The sequence below is a fragment of the Arvicola amphibius genome, chromosome 12 (assembly GCF_903992535.2).
Source record: "Arvicola amphibius chromosome 12, mArvAmp1.2, whole genome shotgun sequence".
Classification (NCBI taxonomy): domain Eukaryota; kingdom Metazoa; phylum Chordata; class Mammalia; order Rodentia; family Cricetidae; genus Arvicola; species Arvicola amphibius.
The window spans coordinates 149,382,240-149,399,133 of record NC_052058.2 but is presented as its reverse complement, the minus strand read 5'-3'; the positions used below and the strand labels follow the sequence as shown (position 1 = coordinate 149,399,133).

Here is a 16,894-nt window from a genome sequence, read left to right as displayed (position 1 = left end):
GGGCAGGATTCTTGCCTGGTATCCACAACGCCTTGGGTTCAGTCCTCAAGCAGTACATATAAGACCAAGCATGATAGAGCATGGTGTAATCTTAAGACTTCTGAGGGCGAAGCAGGAATTCACGATCGTTTTCAGCTATATAGCATATAACTTGGTCAAAAAAATAAGAATTAGGTATGGTAAATTATAATTAGGTCTGGTAAAAGTAACTTTCAGTATTTTTGTTAGTAGGCCATTTGAACTTTTTTTTTTTTTTTTTTGCTGGTGAAATCTTGTAAATTTTCTAAAGAAGAAAAGGTGATGCTGATTGAAGTTAGGGTGGGGTTTGAGATGAGGAAGCCACGCTTGTTTTGCTGGCCCTGGAGACAAGCCTGCCAAACTCTGATGTACTCCTCTGAGTCTCAATAAAGGGTTTCTCAGGTCCACAATGCTTCCCATCACTGAGACTGTGTGAACATGCACTGTTTCTCAAATAGGTTCGGCCTCAGTTTCTCCAGCTACAGAAATGTGCAATGGGGAACCAAAGCGGTGGATAGCCTTTTTGTGCTCAGCAGCCAGCACCCCTGATGTGTAATGGTAACTGAGAAGCTGGAGAGGTATACTTGATGCATTCTTTGCAGGTTCATGCCACTGCAGTATGAGAATCCAAACCAATTGGCAGATTTCAGCACTCGAGGCTGCAGTGGATGGAGAACCATCTCTGGTTAGGGAGGATTTTTGTAGCACTTGCATGGCAGGCCATTTTGTCTGAATCACCACAAAAGGCCAGCTATCCAGCAAAGAGAGTGTAAACCAGTCTCTAGTCACTTTAGATTCGTAATGACCTAAGATCAGCTGGCTGGTTTTATCCTTATTTCTTGAATAAGGAGTGGACATGACTTGGTGCATTTGTCTGATGACTTTGAGACAGTTATAGGAGGCTTGGAAAGTGTGGGCTACCTGCATGGGCTTCTCCTTTAGCATAGGGCCTTCATCTTGGACAGCATGGCCCATCCTCAGGATGGCTGTTCTGGATTGTTTCTTTTTGTGTGTGGCTGTGATACTAAGTGCCATGACCAGAAGCTGTGTATAGAGGAAAGGCTTTAATTAATCTTACCCATGCCAGTTAATTATGGAAGTCAGAGCAAGAGCTCAACGTCAAGACAGGAGCTTGAAGCAGAGACCATGGAGGATGCTGCTCACTGGCTTGCTCCTAGCCCCACATGCAACTATTTTCCTTACAAGACCGGCTGCCCAGGGATGGCACCACCCACAGTGGGCTGGACCCTCTGACATCAATCGATAATTAAGAAAATGTCACACAGACACACCCACAGGCCAATCTGATGGAAGCGACTCTTCAGTTGAGGTCACCTTCTTCCTGGGTGTGTCAAGTGGACAATCAAGATGAGCTATCATAGTAGTGCTTGTTCATTGTCTCTTGTACACACCGGGTACGTTTAGTTCTGGTATCATACTCCCCTTCTGATGCGGAAAGCCCCACCTTGGTGGTGTATGCTCTTTGTGCTGTGTTCATCTTCATAGAATAAGAAATAATCAGATCTGTACTTCTCTCTTGGTTACACTTGGGCTTGCAATTCCTATAGGGAAGATCATAGCATCTTGGTAGAGTGGCCCTCATTGGATAACCACCTCCTTCTGCACTGAGACTCAGTAGCTGTCTACCCTGTCTTGCATGCATATAAGGCATCCATCTGCCAACTTCAACCCTACTTTTTCCCCCTAGAACTCCTGCTAGACCTTTGGTTGGAGAACACAGTGACTAGCCAAGCACTCACTCTCCTCTATCAACACAGCTTCTTTCACCATTGAGACACAAGGACTCCCAAGGATGGCATCATGACATCGCCTGACTTCTGGAATGTCTAGTAATTTGCAGAGATAGAGCAATTTGTGTGGTGCTGTTCAGTTTACTGTGTCAGAGAGACTTGTTCTGTAAGGGGAGTTTTATAATCAGGGATCTTCCAGGCCTTCTGTCTCATAGCTTTGTTCCCTGTCACTCATGCTGAAAGAAGCTTCTGGATGGACAATAAACGTAGGTTGAAGTGACTGGCAGGAGCCTGGGATGTGGGGCTTTTCTTTGACAGGAATCAAAATGCTGAATGGAAAAGGGCTTCAGCAGTGTGCTTTGCCTTCATGTTTTAAAATAGATCATATTCACCATTAGTCCAGAAGGATGTGGTAACAACTTCACCAGCTGGAGAAGACAGCTCTTTGTCCTCTGGTTGCTAAGCACTGATGATGTTGTGTGGTTCTCAGGCCCTGAAGGATCCTACCTTGGCTGCCAGGAAGGATTTCCAGAGGGAGGCTGAGCTGCTCACGAACCTGCAGCATGAACATATTGTCAAGTTCTATGGGGTGTGTGGTGATGGGGACCCACTCATCATGGTCTTTGAATACATGAAGCATGGAGACCTTAACAAGTTCCTCAGGTAAGCAAGAATGGACAACGTGCCCCATTCTGTCCCAGTGAGCCTTTGGGGTTTTCTCTGTGACCACAATTCATACTTGCCACTATGAACTCAAGTCTGAGGTTGACAAATCAAAAGCACTGCCCTTATTTTCCTTCTTCCCTCTATTCTATCTCTATTTGTCTATCTGTCTGTCTGTCTGTCTGCCTGCCTGCCTGCCTATCGTATCTATCTATCTATCTATCTATCTATCTATCTATCTATCTATCTATCTATCTACATCTTCCTATCAATCTATCAATCAATAAATCAATCTATCTATTATATCTATTTATAACATCTCTCTCTATATATCTTCATCTATCATCTATCTCTATCTATCTATCTATCATCTATCAATCATCTATCTATCTATCTATCTATCTATCTATCTATCTATCTATTATCTATCTTTCTCTATCTTCATCTATTATTTATCTATCTATCTGTCTATCTACCTATCTATCATCTATCATATCTATCTATCTTTATCTATCATCTATCTCTATCTATCATCTATCTACCTTATCTATCTATCTATCTATCTATCTATGTATCTATCTCTATCTCTTATGTTCTGTGATTTCAAGTGTGTACTCCTGTGACTGGTTTATGTGGTTCTGAGGATGGAACTGAGGGTTTTATGTATGCTAGGCAAGCACTTTACTATATCTCCAGACCTAACCCTTTAATTCTTATGCATTGCCTCCTTTTGAGCTAGACTTAGAATTTTGTATTCACAGTGAGACACCTGTACTTTTCTTCTTGGTTCTCAGGTGGACTGTGAAGAAGAGTAAGGCCTGAGGTATATCCTGTGAGGATCTCAGGTGGAGACTCCCAACCCTGGTTTTAGGGCTGTCTGCTCTCTTGCCCTAATGTGGGAAATGTCTTAAGTGTCTCATTTGTCAAATGAGATTAGTATGTTATATTTTTAACCTGCTCCCCCTCCCCTAACCAGAGACTTTTTGATGATGAATGTGAAGGTATCAAATTATAAACTCAACAGAAAGCATAGGTAATTGATAAAGAAAGGGCATTTTGTATTCAGGTAAATTCTACTTGTTAGAATTCAGACTTTGAGAAAGAAAACGGTAGAGTCAGACTTGGAAAGAGTCTTCAGATCTCTCCTTATGAGTCAGGGTTGCAAATAACCGTCCTGGAGATACTGAGAAAACCCACTAGATTCTCTATATCTCTGGAACTTGAATTCAGAATGAAATTGATTCCTGGAGAACTCAGTCCTTAGTGTAAGAGGGATGGAGGCTTATCTTAATTATAAATGGATCAAATTATGCTTCATGGAGTTGTTGCTAGAAGCATTGGGTGGCAATGTGTGTATAATGCCTGGATGCATTTTGTATGCAGCAAGGTACTGAACGAATGGTGGCTATTGTAAAAGTTACTTCTATTATAATTACATTATAAGAACTATGAGTCGAGAGCTTCCAGATGATTCCCTGTCTTTGTATGCATAATCGCCCTCATCCTGTACTTCTGCTTCTCTGCCCTATTGTACATCACAACACATTCACCAGAGATACGGCTGATTCTCCAGCCCCAAGTACAACCAGAAGGGCTCAGAACTCCCAGCTCCTGTGTATTTCTTTATTCCAAGGAAAGATGAGGAATACAAAACAGAGCAGAGAGGAAGGGAGAGAAGCAAGAGTAAAGACCAGGGTAGGAGAAACACAAAGTTTAAGGGAAAAAAAACACAAGGCCAAAGAAATAATGTCTTACCATTGTGACCAACTATTTGACAAGAGGCCCCTTAAGGGCAGGAGGGAATTGATTTAGACTCACAGTCTGAAGGGATGCAGTTCATCACAGCAGAAGACATGGTGCTGGCACATGGGGTCGTATCCTATCTAAAATCCGGAGTAAGAGAGTTTGGACCAAGAAGAGTTTGGGGTATAAGCTGAATGACACCCTCATGCCAGTGACCTACTTCCTCTACCAAGGGTTTGCTTCTCAAGGGTCCCTCCCCTCCTAAAAATGTTCCCTCATTAGAGACCAAATATTCTGACCGTCTCTTGAAAGCATTTTACATTTGAGCTGTAGCAGGCACATGTGGCAAGAAGTTGTGTCTGCAAAGAATTCCTCACCCCTTCGTTCTCCAAAGCAGGAACGTAAGAAGAACATAGTGGTACTTCTGTGTCTGTCTTTGAAGTCTCTTCCTGAAGATAGCAAGGGGAACAATTCAAATTAAGGCCAGCAGTCACTCCAGGTATTCTGTGGCAACTGCTGCGCAGAATTCCAGGGGTGGTCCAGATTCTCACCTGTCTTTCTAGGCTCTGTTAGTCAAGGCCAAGCTTCTCCAAAGCTCTAGACTGAAAGCCTGGATCACATCAACCCTTACTAGGAGTGGGCTTACAGTCTTCTTTCCAAAGTGCCCGCTGCTTGACCCCCGGGGTCAGTTCTACCTGCTAACGTCTCCGGGTTAGTGGAGTTTGGAGCCGGCAGGAGTGTATCCTGGTATACTGGGGTGAGAAATGGCCTCCTGCCCACATCCCTGTCTAGCTGATTCAGTTGCTTTCTTAAGGAGGGAGGGGGGCAAAGCCCACCAAAGACAATAAACCGAGTGCGTTCCTAGTTAATAACACTTCTCAGTGGAAATTGGAGAAGCAGTAAAGCAGGCAGGGGCTTTGTTGTGCGCCAGGGCTCGTTGGTCCTCCGCTTCGTAAATAAGGGCCCCGGTGTGGTTATGGCTCATTGGACTTTCTGCAGGAAAGAGTGAACGCTGAAAGTGACCGACCTGACAGGGCAGGGTATTATCATAACACAGACAGGCTTGATTTACGCGTGGGAGGGAGTGTTGGGCTCCCAAGGAGGTAGAGAGTTTCTTCACCCTGCCTTGCTTTTGGTATTGTGGAGTGGTTAGAAGTGCGGAGCCTCACTTACAGCCGGGGCTTGTGGATTGCCTATCAGCAGTATCAGCACCCGGAGCTTGTCAGAAATGCAAATGAAGGAGCACTGCATAGCCAATCAAAATTCCAATGGGCAGGGCCTTAAGATCTCTTTAAAATCCTTCCTAGACCCCTTATGGCAGCTTTTACAGGTAAAAGCTTATTTATAGTCATAGATAAAATTCACAGTATGTCTCTTGGCTACCATATAACTATTCTGAAATATCTAGGACTTTGGTTGAGCTTTCTAATCATTTTGTGCCTCAACTTAAAAAAAAAAAACAGGGTATGAAGATTAAATATGAAGATTGAATGGATGTATTTAAAACTATCGGAATAGCATTTGACATATACATGCAGTAAGGGTTAGTGGTTACCTTATTAATTATTCTAGAATAAGCACCTAGCATCTGAGAAGAATTAGGAGGTAGTTAGTGAAAGAGGTTTGTTCCCTCCTCCAGCTGAGTACATCTGTGTTATCTTAGTGGGGATCTTATAGTTTCACCCATAGCCACACTCACTAGAAATAGGCTCCGGTAGCTTGGAAAGGAGATTTCCTTCATTTCTGCAGGACATTCAAGAGCACTGAAAACCACCAAGTCTTTGCCTTTGATCTCTCAAGTTCTCTCTGCTACATCTCTCTTCCCTCTCCTTGCAGGGCCCATGGACCAGATGCGATGATCCTTGTGGATGGGCAGCCACGCCAGACCAAGGGGGAGCTTGGGCTCTCACAGATGCTCCACATCGCCAGTCAGATCGCCTCGGGCATGGTGTACCTGGCCTCGCAGCACTTTGTGCACCGGGACCTGGCCACTAGGAATTGCCTGGTTGGAGCCAACCTACTGGTGAAGATTGGTGATTTCGGCATGTCCAGGGATGTTTACAGTACTGATTACTACAGGGTAAGGAGACCTTCCCAGCTGCAGGCCTCTGTTTCTAAGCTAGTGCCTTGCTTACGTGTCTGTCATTGTCCATTAACCCTGTCACTATGGTGCACGTATATGCACACGCATGCTCACATATGCACTCAACAGTTATCTTTTCAGCCACTCCTGCATCTCGGCATATCATGGCAGGCCATTTCTCCTTCCTCTTTGACATTAGGCTGAACTCTGTCTAGACATTGCAATAACCTGCACATTATGATCGTATTGAATCTATGCAAACAGAGCTGGATACCTATAACCTACAGCTCTATGTTCAAGCGGACACCCAGACAGTCTAACTTGGTGCTTTGTCAGTATTCCAACCCATCCCCTGTCCTAGCCCCACTCACAACATGTTTTATTCTTTGAAATTACCTCATGATTATGTGAGGGTGATCTCGTTTCCAGAGGCCGATCTTTCTGGACAATGAAACCCAAAGTAAACTAGAAGGGGTCAGTGCATTGCTAAACATAATCCTTCTGGCCTTGGGGAAAAAAAGAAATTAAACCATCTTGTCAGTTTCTGGCTCTGAAGAAAGGGTGGCCCTGGAGAAAGGCTGACTGTAAGGAAGTTTCATTTGCATACAGTTATCTATCTCCCACTGCAAGATCTTTACTTTCATTGATGGGGAATCTCCTTATCACACAACATTGAGGTTTTGTATGTTATTATGGCTGGGCTAAAGGTGAATGGCCATGAATGGCATTTGTCCCAGAAAGAAAAACATGGGTACAACTTGATGCCTACAGATGGGTCATGTCCGCAAACTGATGGGGAGACACCTCCTTCTGCCATAAGGAAGATGGATGTTGCCTATAGTGGCACTTACCTGTAATCTCTATTCTTGAAAGGTTGAAGTAGGTGGATCTAGAGATTAAAGTCAGTTGATAGAGAGACACCTTGTCTCAGAAAAATTAAGAAGGATAAAAAAGTTAAAATAGGGAAGACTTACTTTGGGAACTTTGACAAAGGGGGGAGTTTAGACTTGTGGTATAGGAGACAGAAGGACAATATTGTGCAGCAGAGGATGTCCTCATCGGTGACACATGAACAAAATTACCACAAACCATGGACCTTATGATGATACAAGAATACTTCTCAAAGTTCCAGAGGCTCAGGCAGCTTTCATGTCTGTTAAAGGCTGGCTCTGTGGTTCATAAATGGTCTTTTTGTTGTGTTCTCCTATGGTAGAAAAGGCAAAGGGTCTCCTTAAGGTTCCTCTGTGAGGTCGCTAAATCTAATGAAGGCTAATGATCTAATGACTTTTTAAAAAGTTCTATTTCCAGTCCTTCTCCTAATATCATTACCTGCTGTTCTTCTGCTACGAACCAAATGTTTGTTTCAGCTTGGGGACTAAGGAAACATAACAATCAGTTCATAGCAGGAGAATGGAAGCCAATTGTCTAGTCATGGTATGAAACAAATTAGCATATTGTGAAGTATGATCCTGTTGCTTGATCTTAGTAAACGAGGAGACTAGAATTTGGGGCTAGCAAGTACATACATTCTTGTTAGATTTATTGGGTGTTCCTGGTAACATTGTGACATGTGATTGATCGCTCAGGTATGGATATTGATTACTCAAGAAGCTTCAGTTTAGTAACAGTGCAGAAGAAAATGGGATGTTTTAGAAATGCCCTTTATGGTGACTTCAGAGTGTCTTGTTCATGGTTCAACCAAAGGATGGCAAACCATGTGCTGTCATGAACACACAGGAGGCAAAGTAAACCAAAGCTGGAAAAAGCAGCCTGTCCCCAGAAAACTGGCTGGCTTTAGTCACCCATCCTACCAAGTATCCCCAGATATAGCAAAGGGAGCATGGTGTGGCACACCCACAGGTTGAGGGTCAGAGAAGACCTATCGGGATTTACAGAAGCATAGTCTTTAGCATCTAGACCCTTCTCCCTACCAGGCATATTCAAAGCCTGAGTATGGTTACTAAGGACATTCATGGGTCATAAAGCCTAGCTAAAGTCATTTAATTGTCTTCCGTTCTATAGAGTGGGGTTTCCTGTCTTGCCTGGCTCAATTCAGATCTATAGTGGTGCTGATGATAGTAGGGGATGGCTTGCTGGGATTTTTTGGTCTCTTTCTGTTCAGGGAAGATGTTTAATTATAATTTCTTGGTCTCTATGGACTCTACCAGGTGTTAGGGGACCATATCAGACCAGAATATACAAGCTGAGCTTTGAAACTGGCTTCTTGGGTTGCATTCAATATTTCTCCTTTGGCCTAAAGGTTAAAAAAGCCATAAAAAGAACACTATTCAAATGGTACACCTTCACCATTGCTTTAACAACCATGAGCTGTACTCTAACTCATGGCAAAGCATCAAGGAGTAAACCTACCTCATTTCTTTGGGTGTCAGGACATAACTTAAGGATGTGAGGTCAAGGGGAATTGTCCACAGTCCAGGTATCTTGAATTCTCTCTTCATAAGCTCTTATGAAGGTCAAGCTGTTAGCTGAGGCTAGATGACTTGAGAATGTATGTCTTTGTTTCCAAAGAAGAATGAAAGGAAGGAGGTTATTTGAGTGAAAGCGGCCACTCTCAAAGATCAGATTGGATCATCTCTCTCTCTACTTGTTTACTTACAATGCCTTGATGTATGCTTACACCCCTCCTCCTACCCCAAACCTTTTGAAAAATGAAAGACAGGAGTACATATACCTGAGGTCACAAAAATGTCCCTAAAGTCTTATTCCCTTTGGAAGACATTGGTGTTACTAAAGAATTCTTGGATTTGGAGCTCATGCCAGCTATGTTTACTCTCTAATGTTCAGCTGCCATCAGCACCATGTGCACACTGCCTCTGTTCAATTTTCTTATTTTGAAAATTAGGAGAAAAATATTTACCCAGCAGAGGTATGTTTATGTTAAGCAAGTTAGTTTGTGCAAAGAGCCTGAAATGCAATACTTACTAGACAAACTATTGCTTTTACTGCCTCCTCAGCGCTCCTCACACCCAATACAAGAACACTGGAGATATAGTCTCATTCCCAGATGGGATTCTTGGATCAGAGAGTGGAACTCCTGACCACTGGAAAATAAACTAGGCTCATAGAGCTGCCCCAAAGGAGTGGGGTTAACATGATCACCTCAAGGAAAATTCCTTCCCGAGGTTTCAACTTCCATAGAAATAGTGAGGGGGTCATCAGTATTGCCCTTCTTCTGGCTGGGATTTATATGTTGTTGCTTCTAAATCATGGAGCTCTGCCTGTGTTCGAGAGATTTCTGTAAGACGTTCTTGTTCAGTATACACTGGCTAAGGCCCCAAGGAATGTGGTGATTTATCAGATAGACAGAACACTATAAGGATGTTCTCTGTAACCTGGGTCTAATTTCCGCCACTCTACTATGCTTGATTACTAGAACTGAGAACTTGCTGACTACTCAACTTGCTAACTAATGTAGATAAACACAGAATATTTGTGTGTGTGTGTGTTTGTGTGTATGTGTGTGTGCACATCTGCATCCATGAGCATGCCTGTGTGAATGTATGCGTTGTCAGCTTGGGTTTGCTCACTCTCTGAAGTCTCTAGAGTGTACACAGAAGGAGGTCAGGAGGAGAGGCAAAGATAAGGTCCTTCTTATAGGTTTCCCTTTTCATTTTTAATTTCTTAAGACAAAGAGGCGCCATCTGGCTCATACATAAATGGTGTATGCAAATGATTTACAAAGGTGAACTGCCAAATTTCCTGTTACACATTTAGATCGAGAAAACAAACATGCCCGCATCGAGTCAGTGGAGCAATTTCTTCTCGTCTTACAACAGGTTGGATGGCAGCCACCTTTTCCTCCTGTGGCTCACTGATGCTTCCAAGAGGGCCTGTAAACGGGCTTTGACGAAGGTTCATTTGCAGATACCACACTTCCCTTCTTAGACCTTCAGAGAACTCGGAGACATTGGTGATCAGATGTCAAGTTAGATAAAATTGCAGGCATCCTGAAAAGGAGCAGGTTGAGACTCCAGAGCAGACCTACTTTCAGGTGTGTTTATTGAAGAAGCGGATAGTCAGTGGAGATCTGGAAGGGACAGGAGTGGAGGGGGGAATAGACACTATGATTCAGAGAGCCCAAAGTGGGATCACTCTGCTGCCCCTGCACTTAAGCTTCATGCCTGGCCTCTGTAGAGTTAATGGAATTAATCGGTGAAGGAAAACATGTATGTTCAAGGTTAATCTGGATCAGACCAGAGAGGAGCCCACGGGCAGTCAGACACCCAGCACTGTGATGCTATCTTTTGGTGATCCAGATCAAGCCTTTTCTAAACAAGTGGACACAGCATCTAGGAAGAATGCCCTGAGGTGGCAGGCAAGGAGTGACCTGGATTGTCTGAGTACGGGGTGTGTTTGGGTTAGAAGTGGGGTTCTAACCATAAAGTAGACCGCTCTGATAGCTGCTAATATGACACAAGGTTCCAAGCTGAGAGTTCTGGGACCTACTTCTCCACAACTCTTAGACATGCTAAGAATAGTAATCTGCAGAACATGGGAATAATTGATGGCAAGATGATCTGAAGGTAAAATATAAATTTATTTATTTATTTTAGAAAGAACAAACTATCTTCTTAAATTTTACATACCAATCCCAGTTCCCATCCCTTCCCCTCCTCCCATCCCCTCTTCCTAACCTCCCTACCCCACCCTCCATCCACTCCTCAGAGAGGGTAACACACATTGCTTTGGAGAAAGTCCAAGACTCTCCCTACTATATTTAGGCTGAGCAAGGTATTCATACAAAGAAAATAGGTTCCAAAAAAGCCAGTTCAAGCAGTAGGGATAAATCCTGGTGCCACTGCCAGTGGTCCCCGCAGTCTGCCCCAGCCAAATAACTGTCACCCACATTCAGAAAGACTAGTTTGGATCTATACTGTTTTCTTCCCTGTCTGGCAAGAATTGGTGAGCTCCCATTAGCTCAGGTAAACTGTTTCAGTGGGTGAACCCCTCATGGTCTTGATCTCTTTGTTCACATTCTCACCTCTCCCACTCTTCAACTGGATTTTTGGGAGCTCAGTCAAGTTGTTTCAATGCAGGTCTCTGCTTCTGTTTCCATCACTCACTAGATGAAGGTTCTATGGTGATATTTAAGATATTCATCAGTCTCACTCTAGGGCAAGGCCAGTTTGGGCACCCTTTCCTCTATTGCTTAGGGTCTTAGATTGGGTCATCATTGTGGATTCCTGGGAATTTCTATAGTGCCAGGTTTCTTGCTAGCCCTATAATGGCTCCCTAAATCAAAATAGCTTTCCTTGCTCTCATCTCTGTCCTTCCTCCATCTCAACCATCCTGTTCCCTTAAGTTCTCTGCCCCTTTCCCCTTCTCCCCTTGTCTTACCTTCCACCCTTCCTACTCCCCCTATTCCCATGCTCCCAATTTTGTCAGGTGATCTTGTCTATTTCTCACCAGGAGGATCTATGTATGTTCACCTTGTTACTTATCTTCTCTAGGATCATGAACTATAGGCTTAATGTCCTTTGATTTAACTAGTATCCACTTATGAGTGAGTACATACCATGTTCATTTCTATGGGTCTGGGTTACCTCACTCAGGATAGTTTTATCTAGTTTCATCCATTTGCATGCAAATTTCAAGATGTCATTGCTTTTTACCACTGAGTAGTACTCTGTGTAAATGTCCCATATTTTCTTTAACCATTCTTTGGTTGAGGGACATCTAGGTTGTTTCCAGGTTATGGCTACTACAAATAATGCTGCTATGAACATAGTTGAACAAAGCCAAGAGTTGTATTGCTGGGTCCTGAAATAGGTTGATTCCCAATTTTGTGAGAAACCGCCGTACTGATTTCAAAAGTGGTTGTGCAAGTCTGCATTCCTACCAGCAATGAAGGAATGTTCCTCTTACCCCACATCCTCTCCAAAATAAGCTATCATTGGTGTTTTTGATCTTAGCCATTCTGACTGGTGTAAGATGGTGTCTCAGAGTTGTTTGATTTGCATTTTCATTATGGCTAAGGATGTTGAACATTTCCTTAAGTGTCTTTTGACAATTTGAGATTTTTCTGTTGAGAATTCTCTGTTTAGTTCTATATTTTATATTTAACATATATTTTATATATTTTTAAATTGGGTTATTGGAATTTTGATGTCTTATTTCTTGAGTTCTTTATATTGGAGATCAGTCCTCTTTCTGATGTGGGGTTGGTGAAGATCGTTTCCCATTTAGTAGACTGCCTTTTGTCTTATTGACTGTGTCATTTGCATTACAGAAGCTTGCCAGTTTCAGGAGGTCCCATTTATTTACTGTTGTTCTCAATATCTGTGCTACTGGTGTTATATTTAGGAAGTGTTCTCCTGTGCCCATGCATTGAAGGCTACTTCCCACTTTCTCTTTTATCAGGTTCAGTGTGGTCAAATATATATTGAGGACTTTAATCCATTTGGACTTGAGTTTTGTACATAGGGATAGATACGGATCTATTTTCATTCTTTTACATGTTGACACACATTTCTGCCAGCACCATTTGTTGAACATGCTTTCTTTGTTCCATTGTTTAATTTTAGTTTCTTGGTCAAAAATCAGGTTTCATAGGTGTGTGAATTAATATCTGGGTCTTCTATTCAATTCCATTGGTCAACCTCTCTGTTTTTAAGCCAGTACCAAGCTTTGTACAAGGCTGGTGATGCCTCTAGAAGTTCCTTTATTGTGGATTGTTTTGGCTATCCAGAGTTTTTGTTTTTCCATATGAAGTTGAGTATTGTTTTTTTCAAGGTCTGTGAAGAATTCTGTTGGGATTTTGATGGGGATTGCATTGAATCTATAGATTGCATTTGGTAGGATTGTCATATTTATTATAATGATCTTATCTACCTAGAATATTTCATCCTATGGGAGTCATAGTCTTCTTACAATGATGAAAATAATGGGCTCTTTGGTTTGAGTCTCTGCTCTTAAAATTCCTATCTTTGACCTTGGGTAAGTTATTCATCCTTTTTGTGTCTCTATAAAATGGGGCAATGGTTCCTAACACCTGCATTTGCTATAGAGATTACATGTTAATACATATAAAGGTCTTAGGATGATAACACAGCTAAATAAGCATTAATTACGATTACTATTATTAGAACTAAAATATCAGCGCCTTCTTTCTTCTGAACAAAGAATTTGCAAAGGTCTTGGCTAACACAGACTGATCACTGTAGCAAGCAGGTGGGAAACACACAACAGTCTAACGCAAAGAGAAGCTCATTTTCAGGTCACAGAGTAGTATTAACAGGTGAATTTTCTGGAGGCATAGCACTCCACCACACTGTCTGTCATGCAGGCCAATGGTGATCTGCACTTTGCCTTAGATACTCCAACACTTGTGCCCTTTGTAGCCAGCTGGAACAGAAGAGGGACATAGAGTAATGGGCTTCTTCATGTGGATTCTCAGATTAGGGATTTCAGCTCCACTCAGCTACCCAGGAAGACTGAGGACTGCCCACCAGAAGCAGACATTTTGCTTCCCTGTTTGCCGTCTGACAGGAGCTGGTCCTCATCAGAATAAGCAGACACCACGCTCAGTCTTAACCAAGTTGTTCCTGTTGGGGTAGAAATAAGGCTGGGAGCCGCTGGAATTGGACCACTACTCAATCTATGCCACTTTAGCTGGGAACTTATCATAGAATGAGGGAATCACTCTTCCTCGCCTGGCGTATCGAGTGGGAGTAAGGACACCTGACGTCTAGACAGCAGGGAAAATATTAGCAGCTGGGCTGACAAGTGCTGGAGGGATACTGGACTCATTTGATGGGACCTGTCACTGTGGTTTCAGACATTGGGTTTCCTGAGTAGACCCAGAAAACCAAGGAAAGCAAAAGAGCCTTCCCATCCATGAGTTATTCTAGTGATCAGCTCCTGTTGCTGAGCCAGGTTGTTCCTTGACCGCTTTGAGTTCCTTCTGTTCCTATGTATATAGAATAAAACGATGAGGACTTGTGTCCCATTCTGCACCATCTTATTAGGAGTAATTTTAGACCCAGAGAAAAGTCACAGAGGTGGTAGCGTTCTCATTTGCCCTTCGTCCAGTTTCCCCAGTGTTGATGAGCTGCAGGGCCATGGCACCTTTGCCAAAATAAGAATGAACAGGGACGGACATTGTTAATTAAACTTCTGACTGAGCTTTCTCTGTTTTCGACTACTATTATTATTATAGTCTCAGGGGTCTGAGATACCACATTTCGTGCCACTGGGGCATATTTAACAGCAGTGGTACTGTTGATGTGCCTTTATGGGAGCTGAGGGTTTATAAAATGGGTTATGAGATGCTCTTTTGTAACACCAAGGTGCAGAGTTGCTGAGAAACTGTATGTTGCGAGTAACTATGTTGTGACTCCAGGTTCAGAAAGCTGTCCTTTGGAACTGTTCCTTCCTGGCCATCCCAGAGGCTACATGTGTACAAGGCCAGAGTTAATTTTCTCTGGCAAGGTTTGGAAGAGAAGGCTAGAGGAAGGCGGGGGAATCTCGGTAGACTCCCAGTGCCTGGTTTATCCTATCCCAGCATCTGTTCATTTCTTCAGCTCTTGTATCGGGTGTATGGTGCTCATTAGAAGACAAGGCAAAACACCAAGAAGCCAAAAGAAAGAAAGACTGGGCTTCACCAAGATGAAAAGCATCCTAACCTGGCAGGGGATGCACCAGATTCGCAAAGGGGTTTTCTAACGGTGAAGCTGGGAGACACTGACCCTGTGATTTCCCCAACTATGAGAAGCACGATGGTACAATTAGTGGCAGTGGGGGGACTGCGTTTGTGCTCTCCCCTGAGTAGAAAGGAAAAGCAGAAAGGAAGGAAAGGAAATCTTCCCTTTACAGGTCTCTGACAAGAAGCAATGACCAGCTACGGGGAAAGACTGGTCACAAACCGTATACCTGACCAAGAACACCTCCCTGGGTAATAGGGAGGCAAATTCCATTTCAATAGCAAGTACAAAAAAAAAAAAGAAGAAGAAGAAAAGGCAATGAGTGGACATCTCTGCAGACAGGTGCCATAATATACTTACTTCGAGTGAATTTAGAGAAGCAACTGAAACGTTAATGCCTATTAATCTGCACAATGCTGCCAAGAGAAAGGAACACAAAGGAAGGATCGGTAGCTAATTATAGTAGGTAGTACAACCTTACTCCCTTGATTAAAGCCAGGGTATCTGCACACTCATTATCTACAAAATAACAGACATTTTGGGATATAGACATCTACTGAGGGCTAGGAGTGTTATTTAGGACACTTTGATATTGATGCCTGTGGTGTGTCTATTGAGATAGCTCATCTATCTGTGAAATCTGGAGTTCTCTTTGGGTTTCTATACTTCCTTTTGGTCTTTTGTCTTCTGTGGGAATAAATTCTTCATATATCAGTAAGAGAGAGGAAGCTGAGTTTCTTTTCATTTTGAGGGAGGCACAGCCAAAAGGAGAAGAAAAAGCCAGTTACTTCATTCTCTGCTATTGCCTTGACCCCAGGTCTGACACGTTCACTTTCTCAGCATCTTTCCCTCTTCCTGATGAAACCAGTAAACTACTTAGTTTTGGAAACAGACCTGTTTACATAACTGTAACTACCAAGATGTGGTTTAGTGCCTGAGGTTAAATTTTTAGTGTGATCTGATCTTTGGGATACCTAAGAGAGTCAGCTAATAGGCTAAAGGACTGGCTACGTGAGAAGGATTCCTTACAGTTTCCAGGAACTTTGAGTACCTGAATCTTCCTTGTATCTGTATGTCCTCACACCATCTTCCTTCCTAGACAATTCAGTACTTCGTTTCAATCCTGTGGCAATAGCAGGGATATCTGTTGCAGCCCAACCTGTCTACAAAAAGCAGAAGTGAACACAGGGAAGGCTTTGGCTCTGTATGCCTTGTGGTATGAAGACCAGAAAGGTGAACTAAAAACAACTGGACTTCTAAATGTGAGAAAGCTGGGACGCTTGCTTCTCAGTAGCCTAAAGAATACTGTTCTAGGGAGAACCCTTCCATCTCTGATTATAGGCATGATGTATACTACAGTGATGGCCAGAAGCCCAAGTTTAGTCATTGTGTTGACTAACTGACACAGAACAAATCTCCTTCTTGCCTACGTTCAAAGGTCATCTGTTGTAAAGTAGAAGTTTCTTATTTCTCGTCATCACCTTGACTTTCTTATCTCAGAAATATAATCCATACAAATACAAATAGGAAAAAAATTGTCTGCATTGCATGCATACTTGGTTCAGGCTTCGTGGGTTTATGGAAGGATTTGCCACCAATGCATCAGAGGCTTCGTCACTTCTCCTGGAGCAGGAATTAAGGACTAGGACCCAGCTTAGTCATTAAGTCACTTTGGTGACATCCTGTTTTTCCATCGGCATCCTGGACTGTCTGCTCATAGGGTTGAAGTCAGTGCTTTGTTTTGCAATACTTTTTCATAGCAGCAAAACTCCTCCTCTAAACAGAACCTAGATATGCAGACAGAAAAACACACAGGACATTAGGAATCCATCTTCTTTGACTTGAGTAGTTGACAGACAGTCCTAGGTAGCCATATTTAGTTAGGACATACTGGTCCAGACAAGGGACCATGAGACTCTGTGAACCATGAGAACAGAAGAGGATAGAAGGTGCCACCAGAACATCACTGGGAC

At 42.8% G+C, this 16,894-nt stretch overlaps 1 protein-coding gene and 1 pseudogene across 1 annotated transcript in view; both read left to right on the top strand.

Annotated features, from left to right (window-relative positions):
* Nucleotides 1-16,894, top strand: part of Ntrk3 (neurotrophic receptor tyrosine kinase 3) — a 362,281-nt gene that overhangs the window by 304,707 nt on the left and 40,680 nt on the right. The window contains 2 exon segments of the mRNA XM_038313662.1: nucleotides 2,260-2,432; nucleotides 6,012-6,255. Coding sequence (XP_038169590.1) covers nucleotides 2,260-2,432; nucleotides 6,012-6,255 — 417 coding nt within the window.
* Nucleotides 14,896-15,044, top strand: LOC119803203 (annotated as a pseudogene).